Source organism: Melospiza georgiana, chromosome 7, assembly GCF_028018845.1.
Source record: "Melospiza georgiana isolate bMelGeo1 chromosome 7, bMelGeo1.pri, whole genome shotgun sequence".
Classification (NCBI taxonomy): domain Eukaryota; kingdom Metazoa; phylum Chordata; class Aves; order Passeriformes; family Passerellidae; genus Melospiza; species Melospiza georgiana.
Genome location: NC_080436.1, coordinates 14,285,333 through 14,302,251, shown reverse-complemented (window position 1 = coordinate 14,302,251; position 16,919 = coordinate 14,285,333). Strand labels below are relative to the sequence as shown.

General features: G+C 40.3%; 2 protein-coding genes across 5 annotated transcripts in view; one reads left to right on the top strand and one right to left on the bottom strand.

Moving 5' to 3' along the window:
* Nucleotides 1-1,942: 1,942 nt before the first annotated feature.
* Nucleotides 1,943-5,233, bottom strand: NDUFB3 (NADH:ubiquinone oxidoreductase subunit B3). The gene is made up of 3 exons (XM_058028166.1): nt 4,954-5,233; nt 3,570-3,717; nt 1,943-2,207 (listed from the first exon to the last, which is right to left on the bottom strand). The coding sequence occupies exons 2-3, from the start codon at nt 3,713-3,715 to the stop codon at nt 2,051-2,053; spliced, it is 303 nt and encodes a 100-aa protein (XP_057884149.1). The 5' UTR covers nt 3,716-3,717; nt 4,954-5,233; the 3' UTR covers nt 1,943-2,050.
* Nucleotides 5,234-5,282: 49 nt separating this feature from the next.
* HYCC2 (hyccin PI4KA lipid kinase complex subunit 2) overlaps nt 5,283-16,919 on the top strand; it is a 50,280-nt gene continuing 38,643 nt past the window's right edge. For 2 of the 4 annotated variants that reach the window (XM_058028160.1, XM_058028161.1), the window contains exon 1: nt 5,646-5,865. The gene's annotated coding sequence lies outside the window, so the exon portion shown is untranslated. Of the gene's footprint in view, nt 5,310-5,645; nt 5,866-16,919 lie in introns of those variants that run through there. The other 2 variants (XM_058028162.1, XM_058028164.1) reach the window with 2 other exon arrangements.

The window sequence follows — 16,919 nt, the reverse complement described above, 5'->3', positions numbered from 1 at the left end:
TGCTGGTAGAAAGGCTGTTCTCATATAAGGACAGACATTGCTATGGTTACAGTGAAGACACATTTGGTACTATTATTTTAATACACAAGAAATATTCCATCCCCAGGCAGGATTGGTATTATTATACCTGTGAAATAAAATATTTATGAGTATTGTATGTGTAATAATGGTGAGATGTATTTTGCAAAATTAGCAAAATATATTCATCATAAATTAAAGACAGTCATTTAGGGCGGTGGCTGCCATCTGGCTATTAAACCACCAAATGATACCACTTTAATTCACAAATGCATAAATTTTACCAAAACTAGTATTGCCTAATTGAATATGCTTGATATGTTTGCTATATCAGTGAAGTGGCAGGCTTATACCATTTGAAAAGACTCATTCTACTTCATGTAATTATTAACTTCAGTAACAAATCAGTACAAATTATTAACATTGCAGTACGTTACTCTGTTACTTATTTTCCTGAACAGACATCTGAAATTCAGTACTCCCTAGAAAGTTGTCTTGGAGCCAGATAGAAAACAAGCAGTGAGTACCAGCCATTGAAAATGCATATTCTGGGTAAGAGTACCTAAGGGACAATAGAAATTTTTTGTGCAACAGATCTTACACAGTAGGTTCTTGGTTTTTCAGGGAATGATGCAGCTGGATAGGAATGTTTGAGAAACGGATTAAGCAAGAGTTTACTAAAATGAGTGTTTGCACTATGAACAGTGCCTTGAGCAATGTCATACAAAGATGACAAACTCCACTGAACTGTACATCTGCACTCACACAGTAGCAGATGTTGTTTATTGGCTCTAAAAATAAAGCTCTATTATAATCTCACTCAGAAGGATTGCGTGTGAATATGTATGTTTAAAAAAAAGAGATTTTAGCCATGTTTTGGTAGAACCTTCAACTTTTTTGTAAACTTGCAATTTGTGACAGGATTGTTTAAAAACATCAATTTCTTCACCATGGAAGTATACTATGTGATTATTTAGTGGCATTTACCATTTCTCACTTGTCTAATTTTGCTTTTCATTTCAGTGATGGGTGTCCTGTTGTTTGTGCTATGTAACATAGCCTCCTTACTTTGTTACTAATGGCATAACATAACAAAATTTACAGTAGGATATTCAGACAATTATAATTCCTGGTACCTCTGGTACCGCAGAGGACATATACTGCCCACAGGTCTTTTTCTGCTTTAGTATTCAGTCCAGGCATTCTTAAAGCAGTCCAGAAGCTGTTAAGATAATTTACAGAAAACCAGGACATTTAAAACAAATTGCTAAAAGAGACTAGATGTAAAAATAAATAAATCTATAAATACACCAGAGCAAAAAATTGTTCTCTTTTTTAACATTACAGTCAAGTATGGTGGAAGACATTTTAGGGTAAGGTACAGTTATTGCTGAGTTAAACGTTTATTTTATTCTACTTTTGGCAGCAATGTAATTTTTGATGTCTAGATATTACACAGCAGATTATTCTGGTGCATAGTGTCTGCCAGGCTAATTGTTCAATAGAGTTAAGTATAAGCTTTGGTACTTTCATATACTTTGAGGCAGTCTGGAGTTGGTTTTAAAGCTTTAAGTTAATATTTATTTTTATTTGGAGACATAAGAACAAATACTAACCAACACTTCTAAGAAATTACAAGTCATTCATTACTACTTACTAGGAAATAATAGTTATTAAACCTGTAATAAATATGGTACAAATTTTCTCTTAAAACCAACAAACTTCTCAATTTCATTTAACAGAATCAAGGCAGGGCTTGGAAAGAGCTGGTGTGATAGTTTATCTTGCTCTTTAAAGGACAGTAGAGCAAACCCAAGAGCCATCCTGGGGTGGTTTTTTCCCCCCAGATCGAAGCCAGTTAAATTGCTCTGGCCATGTTTTTTGATCCTTCCACAGGAGTATAATAAGATCAAAGAAACACTGGTTTGCCTGTGATAGACTTTAATATGCATATTATAAGTACAGAGTGAGCAGCAGGCTTATGTATGCTTCAGCTTATGATTAATAAGTATTAAGTTGTCATATTTGATCTTCAGTGGTGGCCTCCATTCTTCTTTGGAGGAAACAGTGAATATTCAATGGCCAGAGCTATGACAAAAGCTGCAGCTCCCCACTTGAATCCCCTGGTAAAGATTTCTGTTACGGTGATAGGTCTTGCAAAGCCACCCTGGTACCTCCACGCTTCATTACTAGAAAGGAAAATGAAACCAAAGGGAAAAAAGATCAGGAGAGCCACTGTGATACAGATTAACAAGAATATAAATATATTAAAGAATGATGAAGATATTTCAATTAGATAGACATTGAGGCTGTACAATGTGTTCTGTCATTTAAGTATCAGGAATTACAAGTAAAGTTCGTGATAGGAACTCTAACTCTTACCATATAACTTGAGATACAAGTACTGCCAGCAAACAACACAATTATAGGAACAGAATCACCTCCTCAAAATCATGTAATTGTACTCTTCTGTTTTTAGTCTGTACCAAATCAGAGCCCACTAGCACTAACATGGATTGGACTATCTACAAAGGCTAGTCACTGTGCTAGACAGTATGCAGCACAGTGAAATCTTACAATCCACAGATAGCTCATCTCAGTGTGGAGGCACTTTCTGTTTCACAATACAACACAGCTATATGAGAGTCAGATGATTTTAACAAGACTGAGAAGATGGTGTTTAGCTTGAGCTACAGAGTATATGCAAACTTCACCGTTTTGCCTTGCTGTTTTTGACCTCCATTATTATTGAAACATTAATCACTGCTCTGACTACAAATATTTATTTATTTATAGCACAACCAGTGTAATCTATGGACATGGGTGTAATTTGTCTCTTGCAAGGACTCAAAAGTCCTTAAGAAAAGGAAAAATAACTAAGCAATAAAATAAAAACTGTAATTTGGGGAGAAAATACCAGGGTTTAAACCAAGAGGGGCAGACATTTATGTTCACAGATAATCCTTTTGTGCAGATGGATTTTGTGACTCAGGATGAAAGCACACTGGCATGGAAGAATAGCTCCTAGGTGCCAGTATAGGGTCTAATTGATATAAAGTTTCCAAATATGACATCTTTCACAAAGCTTATCTTGTATTTAATATCTACATTAATGTGCATTTGCCATAAAGGTTGAAAGCAGATTCCCTGTAAAAATGAACTCGGCATACCAAAGGAGAGGGAGCTCTGGAGAGGGTGACTTTGAAGATTTGTGGTGCAAGACATTAATAATACAATCTCCTGCCAGACTACTGGAGCAAGTAGCATGATACCTTAATTTCTCACTTGTTAAGGAAAATTGGCATGATGTTTGTACTGTCCTATAGAATTGACATATGACTTTACATGAAATTTAAGAAATTCAGAAGGAATCATCTCATGCTTTTTTCTTTATTTGAACCTTCATATGATTGGCTCAATCCCCTTCAGACTTTACTGAAATGCTGATAATTTGCACTGCTTTTACTGAAGAAGGAGTTACCTACAATGCCAAGGTCTGGCTGATGCCAGCAGATGTCACATCAGGATGATTTCTGAGGCTCTTCACTTACCGAGCCCAGGGGTCCCTCAGCCCCCTCTTTGCCAGCCTCCTCTGCACCTCCTCGAGGGGAGTCCCCTCCACCTTCCACTGCCTGTAGTCAGGCAGCTCCACTTTGTCATGGCCGTGCCCGTGGCCGTGGTCACCTCCGTGTCCCATACCTGGGGAAAAGGTCAGTTTGTTACTTGGCAGAGAGCACCATCTTGTTTTTATACACTTGCAAAGAACAATCCCCTGTACAGGAAAAACAGGGAGGCAACAAGAAGAAACAGAGAACAAAGAGCCAAGGGACTTTGTGCTGTGTTTCAGAGCTGGGTGATTACATGCAGTAAAGCAAACTTAAACATCACTGTGCTTAAGTCACAACCATTGCTACATCCATACAACCTATGTCAACCCTCTGTGCCAGAGAAGAGTGTAAGAAAACCAATGGTTTCCATGTCTATAAATGCACTTCAGCAACACCAGCCCTCCACTTCCAGACTTTCAGAACTTTCAGACTTTCCAGAAAAATCACAAAGAGTTCAGAGTAAAAATTTCTGACTTAAGTGTGGGAAAGCTGTGATTGCTAAGCTCTGAAGAAAAACAAAGACTTGGCTCCTCAGATCCTTTTCAGCTGCCTCCAGTTCAGTCAGATATAAGTGTGACATTCAACAGGGCCAGGAGAGATGCATGGACAAGGAGATGCACCTTACCCATGGCTTGATAAGGCTGAAAAATGTATGCTCTATTTACATACACCTTGGACAACTACAAAAATATTAAGTTTCTCTTTAAAAACAGATGTGAAATGGAACATTTCCAGTGAGATGATTAAGGACCAGAAGAAAATGATAGCTTTTAAGGCTCCATTTTCACGAAGCACCTGAGTCTTCGTTGAGGCAAGGTTTCCCATTTTAACACCTATCAGGTAGCAAGAACAGATTCACTTTTAGATCACTGACTGGAATGCAGGATGCAATTTCAAAAGCCTGTAACTCTTGAAGATGACTCCAAGCCGCGAAGGCAAGCAGACAGATTTCGCTGCCTGAGAAAACCTGGAGAGCAGCCTTAACGCTGTCATTACCCGAAAAGCTCCTCCTAAATTAGATGCCAGGCTCCAGCCCTGTGCTAGAAACCCAAGGCCCCTCTCCCCCAGTATTCACGTTTTACAAGAGGGAAGGTAACGCCGCGGCCAGCGGGCTGTGCTGCAGCGCCGGCCGGGCGCTCTCTGCCCGCAGAGCCAGCGCAGCTGTGCCCAGAGGTCGGACGGAGCGGGGCAGGGAGGGCACAACGCGCACTGACAGCCACCCCAGCCCCAGCCCCATCCCGCCCCGCCTGCCCTGCCCGGCGGCGGCAGCAGCGCGGCCCGGTATCGGTATCGGTGTCGGTGTCGGTGCCAGCCCCGCCCGCGGTACCTGCCCGCTCCGCGACCCTGCTCAGGACGCGGCCACCACCCGGAACCGGAACCCAGCCCTGGACCAGCCGCTACGGAAAGCGCGAGCAAGCCACGCAGGTTCCGCGAAACTTTCGTTCCGGCCCTTCCCGCTGGCCCGGCGCGGACACGGGGGCCGTGGAGCCGCCCTCTGATCCCCTCCCCGTGCCTGTGCCCCGCAGCGCTCCCGGCACGGCCCAGCGGGACAGGCCCGCACCAGGAACGGCGCCGCCGGCTCGGGCTGAGGCGCCGGGGGAAGGAGCGGCGGAGCGGAAGGCGCCCAATCAGTGCGCGGCTTCTTGCGGGGGGCGTGGCCCAATGGGCGGGCGCGTTGCTGAGGTGCGGGGCTGGCGGTGTCTGGAGGTGGCGGCGGAGGAGAGCGGGGTGAGGGGGCGGCGGGGTGAGGGTCGGCACCGGGAACGGGATTTCCCCCCCCTCCGCGGGCTGCCCGCCGCCCTCTGCGCTGCCGGCGTGCGGGCAGGGACGGGAGCGCCGCAGGGGCTGTGCGTGCGGGGGCAAGAAGCGTTCCCGGCAGTCGCGCCGGCGGCGCCGCTCGCGTTCCCTCTCGTGCCCCTGCGGCTCCGCTCCCTCTCCTGCCGCTCCCTGGCGCTCCCCTGGCTCGGACAGCCGCCCCCTCCCCGGTTATGTAAGCCCCGGCCCTCCCCCTGGCCGCGGGGAGCGGCGGCGGGCCCGGGCAGTGCCCGCTCGCTGCCAGCCCTCGGGGCGCGCTTCGGCGCGGGGAGAAGCTGCGGGAGAAATCGGAGCTCGCAGCGAGCCCGGCTGGCGCCGGGAGCCGAGTTTCGGCTTTCAGTGGGTTTGTCCTAAAAGAACACTGCTGTTTGTTTCCGTAGGAGAAGCGGGGAGGCGTCCCGAAATCCTGGCAGTGCACTGAAAGGTAAGGGAAAGTGAGGCATTCTTTTGACAACTGCCTCCTGAGCGAGGCGGTGCCTTGGTTTCACTGAGTGCTGGTGTCGGGAGCTCGGCGCTTTGCATGTGTGGCTGTGGGACTGTGAAGTGTCAATTGCCTTAGTATCTGCTCAATTACAATTATTTTTGTGTTTGTCAAACTTGAGCACATAGTCTGCTTCATCTGGAAAGAAACTGGTAAAAGTTAACTACACAGTCAGTGACTTATGAAGACTTTAATTACTTCTCAGTTGTATGCAATACAATATTGTTTCTTTTTAGCAGAATACAAACTGTTCTATTAATTTTTGATACTCCTATTAACATGAGAGTAAACATTACAACATGATGCCAGTGAAATTTCAGGGTAGACTGTAGTGCCTTTTTCCAATATATTATGATGGAAATCGACTTCTGGGTTTCAGGGTTTCTTAATGGGGATATTGGAAGTGCATGAGAAGATTTCCAGGAGGAATGCCATTATCATGTTATTAACAGTGAAACTGTTCTAAATAGAGTGCCATCTGTTTAATCCAGACTGCCTCAGTCTGGCTTCAGCAGTGAATGTTTTTCACTGTGAGATAAAGTCTGGAAGATTCAGAGCAGTCTTCTCTCAGGAAGAGAAGACACACATTTGTTTTTCTGTAATGTATGGGGGTTGGAATTGTTGGCTCTTTATTTGTGAGGTGCTTAAATCCCTGTCTTACAGAGAATGCAGTTCTGTCAGAGACTTGCAAAATATTTCTTGTCTCTTGCTGTGGCTCAAAGTTAATGTGTATGTGTCCAAAGTCCAGTGGTGCTGAGGAATGTGTATATTTTTCTCAGAATTTTTTTTCAGTGACCCATAGACATGTCAGATACCAGATAACCTTGGTTTTACGCTTTGAGAGAAAGATAAAAACTCACAGTTTTATGTATGTTTGATGCTTTTTTTTCCTTATTATTTGTTGGCGGGGTTGTTTTTGTTTATTTTGTTTTGTTTTCTTGGTGCTTAGAAGCCTGACTTGAATATTCCACACAAAATTATGCTGGTATTGCTGAGTGTGTTACCAGGGACATTCAGTTCTGGTCCCAGAGCATTGGCTTTGTGGGATCTGTTGTGCATGAACACAATTGTTTAATAGGTTTAAAAGTTTAACAAGGTTTTCAGTAGCTGTTTTTGCTGTCCCCCTCACCCCCCAAGTACATAACTCAGGGTAAGAAAAACCTTGTGCAGCCAGTTGATCTGCTCTACCATGTTCTGCTTCCTGTGTTTCCTTTTCTTTCAGAATGGTCTATACTCTTTAAAAAATAAGGCTGCAAATATGAGGGATGTGATATTTTGGGAATATAGTAAGCTCTTTGATGCTGTATCCTCAAGTAAGTGAGTCTGCATAATTTCAAGGGGCCTAGAAGTGTTGCTACAGTGTGTTTTGAGAAGGAAGCTTCACCATAATTACAGTGTCAGTCTGAAGAAATCAATAATATGCAGAAGGAAATAACATAAAAGAAGTTTCTATATTGTGTAAAAGAATCCCAACAAACAACTGAATGTCCTCTAGGAGGGAAAGGTCATTGAAACTCCAGGTACAAATAATCAGTACATTTTGTGATTTATGCAGTTGGTGGGGTTTTTTTGTGCACTATTTTTTTATTATTAATAATTAGTTGTGGTGATAATTGCTGCAAAGATTTGGTGTTCTAGGATAAAGTTATTTTGGCTTGTATGCAGCCATGCTAGTTATGATTTGCTGGGATTCCTGCTTGTGCTGTTGAGCTAGAGGAAGGCTACAGGGTTTCTTGGATAGCTTTCAAAAGTCCATGTTTCCAGCAATCTGTGTTGCTGTGCATTCTGGATTAGCAGATTGTGAGAGTCATTATAGGAGCCACTCTTCTCTGCCTGTGCATCCAGTATTCTCTCTAGCACTGGACAGTGTTTGCTGTGCTCTTCATAATTGTTTGCTGGAGTAGAGAGCTGTGTGACTGACAGTGGCTTCAACTGTTTGCAGTTTTGAGATTATAAGAAAGGGTTGTGGGGTTGTTCTTTTGCTTTTTTCCCCTTTAGTATCAGAAGACATATTTGAACTAGCTAAATACTGCATCCTTTTCCCCCTGAAATTGCATGTTACTTCCTGTGGTGTTGTATTAGTAGTCAGTTATGTCGTTGGAAGCCTCTTGTCATTTGAATAAAATGGTTAATGCTGCCTTAATTACAATAAGAATGGAAAAGATCTTTCTTTGGTTCACCTTGGTTTCTTTGAATGCTTTTTAAAAATGCACTCAGTGAATGGTGGGGAAGGAAATTATCTTCTCAGGCATCACTAGAGAGCTAAATATTTTATGGACAGTATCACAGTCACTGTTTCACCTCTATTTTAGAGCAGTGATGGGCTGGAACACTAGTCTTAGTTTCTTTCTGTTTATGATGTTTGTTTGCTGGTGGGTTGGTCTTTGTTTGGGGTGTTCTATTTGGGCAACATAAAGACCATTCTTCCCAGGAGCAGCCACACTGGTCTGATCTGTTATTCTCTCCTGGAGAATTCTTCCCAGGAGCAGCCACACTGGTCTGATCTGTTATTCTCTGCTGAAGCCTAAGGCTCTGAGACCCTGGGATGTGTCAGGATCATTGTTCTGAGTTCTGCTCCTCTGCCACAGCTCAGCAGGTGCTCATTTGACAGAGGTGCTTTGCTCTTACACTCTTGTCTAGAATATAGGGTTACCCCTTGGACAGCTCTCCCAGTCTCACAGGGGATGATGTGTTGTATGGATTTTTGTTTCATGGACATACCTAACATGTAAAAACTTTAGGGCCCCTGTATGGTTTTTGCAGCTACCATGTTTTCTGTCAATAAGAGCTGCACTTCATGTGGGGTGTCAGTAAGTCATTCCTCTGCTCTGCTCTGAGCTGTTACCTGAGAACTTCATGTGATACTCCCTGCTTTCTGTATGAGGAGAGGCAGACCTGTTTGCTCTTTACCAAGCAGTTTAATATGAGCTGAGAATCTTTAAAGACCTGGGTCATGTGTTCCCTCAAAGACTTGTCTGGGCTGGAAAAGAATTTTTGATTCCATCATTTTTCTTGATGCTTGTTTCCTTGTATTAAGATACAAACGAGTATCAAGAAGTGAAGGTGGAGGCTTCCCCAGCTGAGTCTTCTCGGAGGACATCTGTGCCATATAATAATCACTGAAGAAATCCCTTCCAGGCAGAACTGCTCTGAGCAGAGACAGTCACAGGTAGTATAGTTTGACTGCTACTTCACTCAGTTATTTTCATTTCCAAACAGAGCAAGTGTGAGAAGTAATTCTTGACTTATTTAATGCTGTTTTCTACAGGTTTTGTTTGAGTAAGAATGTAGTTAGAGTTTATGCTTGTATAACTCACTGTAGATAAAATGGCAAAATGGTTGAATTTTTCTCTCCGCACCTTTGTTTGGATAATTCCTGCTTCTAATAGCAAGACAAATAATTCAAGTGTCTTTTTTTTTTAATTTAGTCATAGGACAGATTTATGGAGCAACTCAGTGGATCTCCTTTGTTTGTATAGAATTCTGACTTTAGTTTTTAAGCTTCAAATAAAAGCTCAAGAGGTAGAGGGGCACTTCTAATGAAATAAAATATAGTCATTTAGGAAAACCCAACTGGAAAACAAAATTCTGTATTGCCAGCTGTGCTACAAAGAAGAGAACATAAAAACCAAGATCAGGGACTGGCTAAAATAGTGTATAGTTTGCAAACTGTTTCACTCCGTGCTGCTGGTTATCCATAATAGTAAAAACTTTTTATTGTATGGTGAATGACCACACAGCAGTTTTTCTTTCTTCTATTAATGTTACATTTTTCTATCAAATATAATTAATTTGGGCACTGGGTTCAATGGGTGTTTTATTATTAATCAATTCAGATAATTAGTGAAAGACAGAAGTACCATTGGCTAGTCACTTGTCACTTCTTCAGTCTTCCTTGGTTGTTTTCTGTTCTGCAGGCAGTCCAGCTTGCCTCTGCTGCCCACTGCCTGTGTCAGATCTGCTGCCTTGCCCTTGTGGTGTGATTCTGGAGAGAAATACAGATTTTTATGGTCAAATTTATTAAGTTTGCCTGAAAATAGAGAGCCAGTGGCATTTGGAAAGAGATCCCACTAGGAGAGAGAAATGTTTGGTGTATAACTACTGCGAAGTGGTAAACTATTTATTTATTTATCTCTTAGAAATGATTATCACTGCTATCATTTGACATTGAAAACCACCAAATTCCCTGGCTGTGTAACGTTGTTCTGCACAGGGCCTGATGGAGATGGTTGGTGCAGTTCAAATATGTTAAAACATTCTTCCAGGAATTCTTCTATCTGTATATTCTGTGGGGCTTTTTTTTCTACAGGACAAAGTAGTTCATGGCTTCTCATTTTATATTGTATTGTTACACAAGCATTTGGCTAGCATTCCAGAAGTGCAGAGTGTGTGTTTCTGTGTGTAATCTCCATACTCTAGCTAATCTTACTGTGTTTTTATTGTAATTACTCTGATTCTTCAAAACCTGAAATGTTTAGATCTCCTTTAATGGTGTCTGCATCGTGTATGGTTTGTGAGTTCTTTAAATAGTTCCACGTTGCTGTTCCTCTGAATTCTGCTTAACTGAAATGTGTGACATGGACATTTGTGCAGACTGCATGACTGCAGTTTGCTGATTCATACAGGGCAAAATTGAGAAGTCTGGAATATTTTTCTGCTTCCATTCCCTATATTTAGTAGTTTCTAAATTTTTAATTGTAATTTTATTTAGGGTCTTCCTCCCCTCTTCTGCCTTGCCTTGACCCATATGTGAACTGGAGGAATTATTTGACATCTCTCTGGAAAGACAATGAGAGAATTTAAAGGAATAATCTTATTTTTCATGGCCATTCAGCTGAGAAGATATGGGATTGAAAGATAATGAGCAGAAATATGTGTAAAATTTGCTTGCATTTTTCCTTCCTATCTTAATGTATTTTCTTTTTATTCAAATAGTTTGGTTTTTTTCTGAGACTTCTGGTGTCTGTTTCTTCTTTGCATCTCCTCTTATTTTCTGTTTTGTCTTTTCTGTTTCCTTTAGGTTCAAGGGTATGTTGAGCTTAAGGAGAGGCTGGAGAGCAGCCCCTCTGCATGCCTCCCTCAGTTCTGGTTTGGAATAGGGCCACAAGGTAAAAAAGTTGATTTAGAAAAGGTTATGAAGAAGTCCATAGTACTTACTCAAGTAACTTTCCTAAATATCCTGAGCACAGGATTGTGGAAACACATGGGCATAAGCATAACAGATTTGTTGTAGAAGAAGCTCAAGTTAGCTTGTATCTGTAAATCTGAATATTGTATTTCCTGCATGTGAAAAATCAGCTAGAATTAGAATGAATTATTTTAAACATGTCCTTTGTGGAGGTGTGGTATCTTAAGACTGGTGTACCCCATGTGTAAGCTACAGTGGTGATTCCACCATCCCATTTATCACTGTGATGGCTGAACATGAGGGTCAATCACCTTTTAGACAAGACATGTTTCAGAAGGTAGGAGGCTTTTATGTAAACTTAGTTCTAGAGGGGGTGGAGTGAGCAATTTATCAAGCACCCTGGGACATGCCATCAGAGCAGGGCAAAGAACGAAAATCGAAATGCTCAACTTTGAGTTCTGATATCTGGTTATTGCTCTGGGTTAGAGATATACTTGTTTTGAAAGGACACTTGATGCTTCTGTGTATCACTGTGCTTCCTCATGCTTTAGGGTTGGAAACACACCCAGTTAAAAATAGTAATTAACAAAAGCTCCCTACCTGGAATGGATGTTGTACTGGTCTTTAGTATCTGCCGCAGTGGGATGGACAGATGATTGGTTAAAGTCCATTCGCTGTAGTCATCTTACACAAGAAGTGATTGAGTTTAAGTGATAGTAATGTGCCCTTTTACATAGAAATGTAAGGCATGCTGACAAAGGATTTATCCCAGCACAAGCTCATATTTCTTTGTGTAACAGTGGAGAACTTTCCATTCCCCGTTTTTTTTTTTTAAAGATGTTTTGTTGAGCCAAAACAGCACAGAGATGTAAGCTAAATATGGACATGGGGAGAGCAAGGGGGGTTTAAATGTGAAGTGGAAAAATTACTAGATTCTTATGCCTGTGGGTTTGGGGTTTTTTAAGGTGCTTGTTTCTTGTTCTTAACTTAGAACAGGCCTTAGACAAAATTGCTGAGCTTCCAAAACTGCTTCTGGATTGTTAATTATGTATTTGTTGTGTTTGGTAGTTATGTAATTGACAAACCACCATACTTGATGGTCTCCAGTGTTGCATCTGTGCAATAATTTCAAATAGTAGCATCCTTAAGCTTCTGGAAGTTACTAAACCATATTTGTGGCAATTTCTTGGGAAGAGAGATGATAATTTTGTTAGACTTCATATGAGCCATTCTGAAAGCTTCCCTTATGTTAATGGACTGCAGTGCAAATCTTGCCATGTCAGAGTGGCAAGAGCTTCATGAAAATCTCTGAAACAGTTCTGTGTTAGCTATGGACGTACAAATAGAGATAGGAGTCTTGGACTGGAGGTTAACTTGAATGCAAATAGAAAAGAAACAACTAAAATACTAAATGGATTTCAGCTAAGCATTCATAAACTGCATTTCTGCACTGTTTATTTTCATAGACATCCTGTGACAGCAACCTTTCCTTAAAATCACAGGTGTCACATGCATTGCAGGGCTCTCCATTGAACAGGCTACTGGCTTTCTGCTTGCTTAGCTCTGTGTGTCTGCCAGGACTTGTTTCATGTCTTCTGAGTCTTCAGCTTTGCCTTCACCCCTGTTAGTGTAAACACCACATGAGTTTGAGAAGCCTCTGTTTATCTGTTGAATAAGAAAACTCCTAGCTTGCTTTTTGTTTGTCCGGGGAGAAGGAGAGAACAAGATTTTCTTTCTTCTCTCTACAGTTTATCTTAGAAGTTGAGACAGCAAATAAAAATTTTGAAACAGTTTAGGCATGGCTTGTTGTCTTTGTGTCTCCAAAGGACCAATTGCAGAAATAACTGAGATGCTCTTTTGCTTATGCAGGTGTGGACTTGGACTATGCATGGTAGTGTAAAAACAATTGCTACCTTCAGAATATGCACCTTTTCTGCATCTGTGGTGAAAATACTCCTGCAGTTATTCCTTGTGGGTGCAGAAATGAAACTGTGTTTGATGTTGCAATTTGTGTCTTTGTTGCATTTGTGACTTTGTTGCATTTGTTTCCTCAGAAAAATGCATTTGTTGCAATTTGTGACTTTGTTGCATTTGTTTCCTCATAGCAAAATGTTACTGGGGCATCTGGATGTTTAAATCATTCAAATGGCAGCTGTGTTCCACATCCCTTGTGTCCCAGGAATCATAGTGTTACACACTGAGAGAGAGACTACCTGCTTTGCTTTTTCCTCTCTATAGATTAAATCCCTTCAGTTAGCTGCAGGTTTAATATGTTAATATGGTTTTTCACAATTAATGTTGCATTTTACATAACTAAAACTACAGCACTAATTTTACTTCTTAATTTAAATTAAAATGTTAGCCCTATATATCTAGTTTTTAACATGCTTAATTACCCCAAAAATAAACCCTGACATTTTTAGGGAAATGGTTGAAGATGCTGTAGTAAATTCCATGATAATGCTTATATGTTAACCTTGTAGTTTTTCCCTCTAGCTACTTCAGTGTTTAAATTGAGTAAAACTTAAGATCCTAAGGCAGAAAAATAAATGTGCAACAGTAGGATTTCCCATTTGTTGTGCACAAAGTCCTAATCAGGTTAAGATCGTGGATGCATTCCAAATTAGGGGTCAGCAGCCAATGCTAATTGGCATTGATGCTGCTGAAATTGTGTAATTGAGTATTGTGCTGATTGTCACAGTGTGTTTTATGCCACCCCTCCACACCCCCCCTTTATTTGGCAACTTAAAATTTACTAAATGTTCAAAGGTTAGTTCTGTTATTTCCTCTGTGCCCTTCTTCTTTGATTTGCAGGTTCTGGTCTGTGCTAAAGACAGAAAACTAGGTAGTTCAACATATGAAAAGTGGAAGGAAGTTCAAAAAAATTGAAATAGAGTGCCTGTAGATACTAATTTTTTCTAATAAATACAGAAAGCTTAAAGATTTGCTGGTCAGTGGGGAAGTGGACTGCTATGCCTTTTTCTTTTTCTTTTTTTTTTTTTCTATTAACTGCTAGAAAAGAGCTGCTTCAGCACAGCTTCCTTTCATTTGACTGAAACATTTTGCAGGAACCTTGTCACACTTGGCTGGTGGAGATGTGTGTGGGTGTGATGGTCCATTGCCCTTCTCTGCTGATGATACTCCCATGATTGCCAACTCCTGGACTTGATGGCTTATTTTGATAATAAATTTTTGGTCTTGTGAGAGAGAGGAGGGAACAAATCTTAAGTGGACATTATCATGCTAATTAGGAAACCTTAATTACTGTGTTGTCTGTTGTCAGCTCTATCAAGTTTTGATATATTTCCAATTAATATTCCAGTGGGAAGGACCAAATATCTCTCGTACAGGGAAAGGATGCAGGCTTTTCTTGGCTTTATGCAGAATTCTAGTAGTAGTAATTTTATTGCTATTTCTATGAACTGCTGGAGCATTCTGCTTTAGTAATGTGTGCTGACTTTGAACAAATTGAAATTATTGTCTCTTTGTCTTTCTGAATGCAGACTTTAGAGCTTTCTGATATATCTAAGGTTGCTATGAGTAAATTCTGCATGTTTATGCACACGTGTCATATCTATAGAAAATGGAAAGGGCTTTTATTAGCATTTCCTTTTTTATTGCAGGGGAATGTTTAAATTGCAATTTTCTTGGTTTTAATAGTTTAAATGAAACAGATAAAACTGATTACAGAATATAATTGTTAAAATATGTTATGAAAATCTTCTTGAAGTGCCAATTGGATAGCTGGCAGATAAGGCAAAAACCATGAGTATTTTCCCTCCAAGTATGAAACCCTTGCTGCTCAGTGATAAGAAATAATTATGGTGTAATCATCTTAACCTGCAAATCTGAACATAATTGCAAGTACAGGGGTGTTAGTTCTGGGTGTGTATTTCCAGAACAGTTTTTTCATGTGCTGAAGGAGTCACATGTGAACTGTGCACGTTGGTTTTGGCTTGTTCTTGGCAGTGTGGGTTTTTCTTCCAAGTTTTTTTTTGCCTTTATACTGGATCAGCCCTACTTTTTGAGAAGTTACTCCATGTTCTCTCTGCAGGTCCACTGTGCATTTCAATGACCTCAGTATTTCTAAACCTTCTAAGTTGCCCTTGAAAGACTGTTTTGTGGAGCATGCTCCATGAAAGATGAGTGTATTACTTACACCAAAAATGTGTAATCTAGCATTTCAGGTGCCTGCTGCTTGAACTTTGGTAAGTGCTGCTGATCCCTATCAGCACAATTGCATAGGGAAACAGAACAGGCTTTTAATTAAACTCAGGCTTTGATTAAAAATTTTTGATTGTGTTTGAAGAGAATGAACTGAATTTGCTCTATGCCAGTATAACTAATAAAAAAGTAGAAGGTCATAACTGTTGCCCAGATGGGCAGTACCTGTAAAAGATTAGAGGAACTGTTTATGTTTAGTATAGTTCATGTGGGTGAATTTCATTTGAAGTAGATGTAATAATTGCTCAAAGATGATTAATGTTGCAAAAAGTAGTAGTATAACTCCTAACAAGTTTGCATATAAAGCCATCTGTGGTCTTCTACCTATGGTAAATTTATTCCAGAAACTTGAGGAAAGGAAAAGCTCTGTTTTACCAACTGCTTTTGAAGGTGGTTTGTTTTGTTGGTGTTTTTTCTTTTTTTCTATTTTTTTTTTTAGCAGGAAAACTGTTCAGTAGTACAAACAACAACCCAGAGTGTCTCTGTGTATGGATGAGGTTATGTAAAAGTGCCTGAAGATTAGAACATTGAGTCCTCAGTGAGGTTTTTTGGAGTGCAAGAAAATATGTTTGAAAACCTAGAACACTGTAAAATTAACCATCTCTACATAAATTCCACTTCCCTGTCTACACAAAAAAACTTGAGGAAGCTTAGCTGTAAAGCTTGCTGCATGGATTTTCAGTGCTGCCTGTCAAATCTGTAATTTTTCATAACCTGGAAAGACTCAAATTTTCTGAATATGCATTGGGACAGTATTTGACAAAAACTTTTAATTTTGTTCAGGTTATAAATAGAAAACATGTATGAAAATTGTAGTGTGCATTTAAGATCCTGCTCTTGTTTCTGCAGTGTTGAGGGAAGGAGGAAAAAAGGCTGTGTATTCCAACTGGAGTCATCAAGCACCTGTGGAAGGCAGTTTTCTTTTTGTCTCTGTTTCGTTCTGTTGTGGTTTTACACTACTTTATTTTTTATACTGGCCTATAGCTTAGATAAATGAGAAATATTGTGGAAAATCTTGCCTAACATGGTGCATGAAAGATTGGGTTGATTTAAGTTGTTTCTTCTGTGTTTATGTCATGTTCCTAAAGATATTATATATGAAGTTTTGCTCTAGAAAAAGGATTGTTTAAATTTCAGATTAAAACATCCAGAGAAACCATCCAAACACCTTCCCCAAGTAATACCCCCACATATGTTAGTAACTTAGTGTCCTATTTAAAAATACATGAAAAATGAATAATTTCACAGTAAAATATTCATTAGTCCATTCTTGCGACTGGTTGGTTTGCATTCTGTTGTAATGTTGGTTTAAGAGTAGAAGAATAATGACTGTAAACAATATGCATTGTGTTTAACAATTCAGCAGTGAAGATAAATTATTAAACTCATACCAAGACAAAGGGGGTACCTGGTGTAGTTGTTGCACTAATTTACATTTACTACTGTTTTAATTCTCACACAGTTATTTCACTGAAAAGCAGTTTATGCTTCCAAGTAATAGGCCACAGAGTGCCAATTATAGTAAGCTGAGTTTCAGAGCTTCATGAGAGCTTCTAATAAGGTGATGAAAAAGTGTTACACTTTCTTTACAGACAGAGGTTCTTTGCCTGTTTCTGTGAAGGAGAGTCCAACAAAGGCTGTGTAA

Excerpts from the sequence above, each read along its gene's own strand:
- NDUFB3 (XM_058028166.1), bottom strand. The coding sequence starts at position 3,715 with ATGGGACACGGAGGTGACCACGGCCACGGGCACGGCCATGACAAAGTG. Across the intron at positions 2,208-3,569 it reads CTGAGGGACCCCTGGGCTCG|TAATGAAGCGTGGAGGTACC; the intron begins GTAAGTGAAGAG and ends TTTCCTTTCTAG.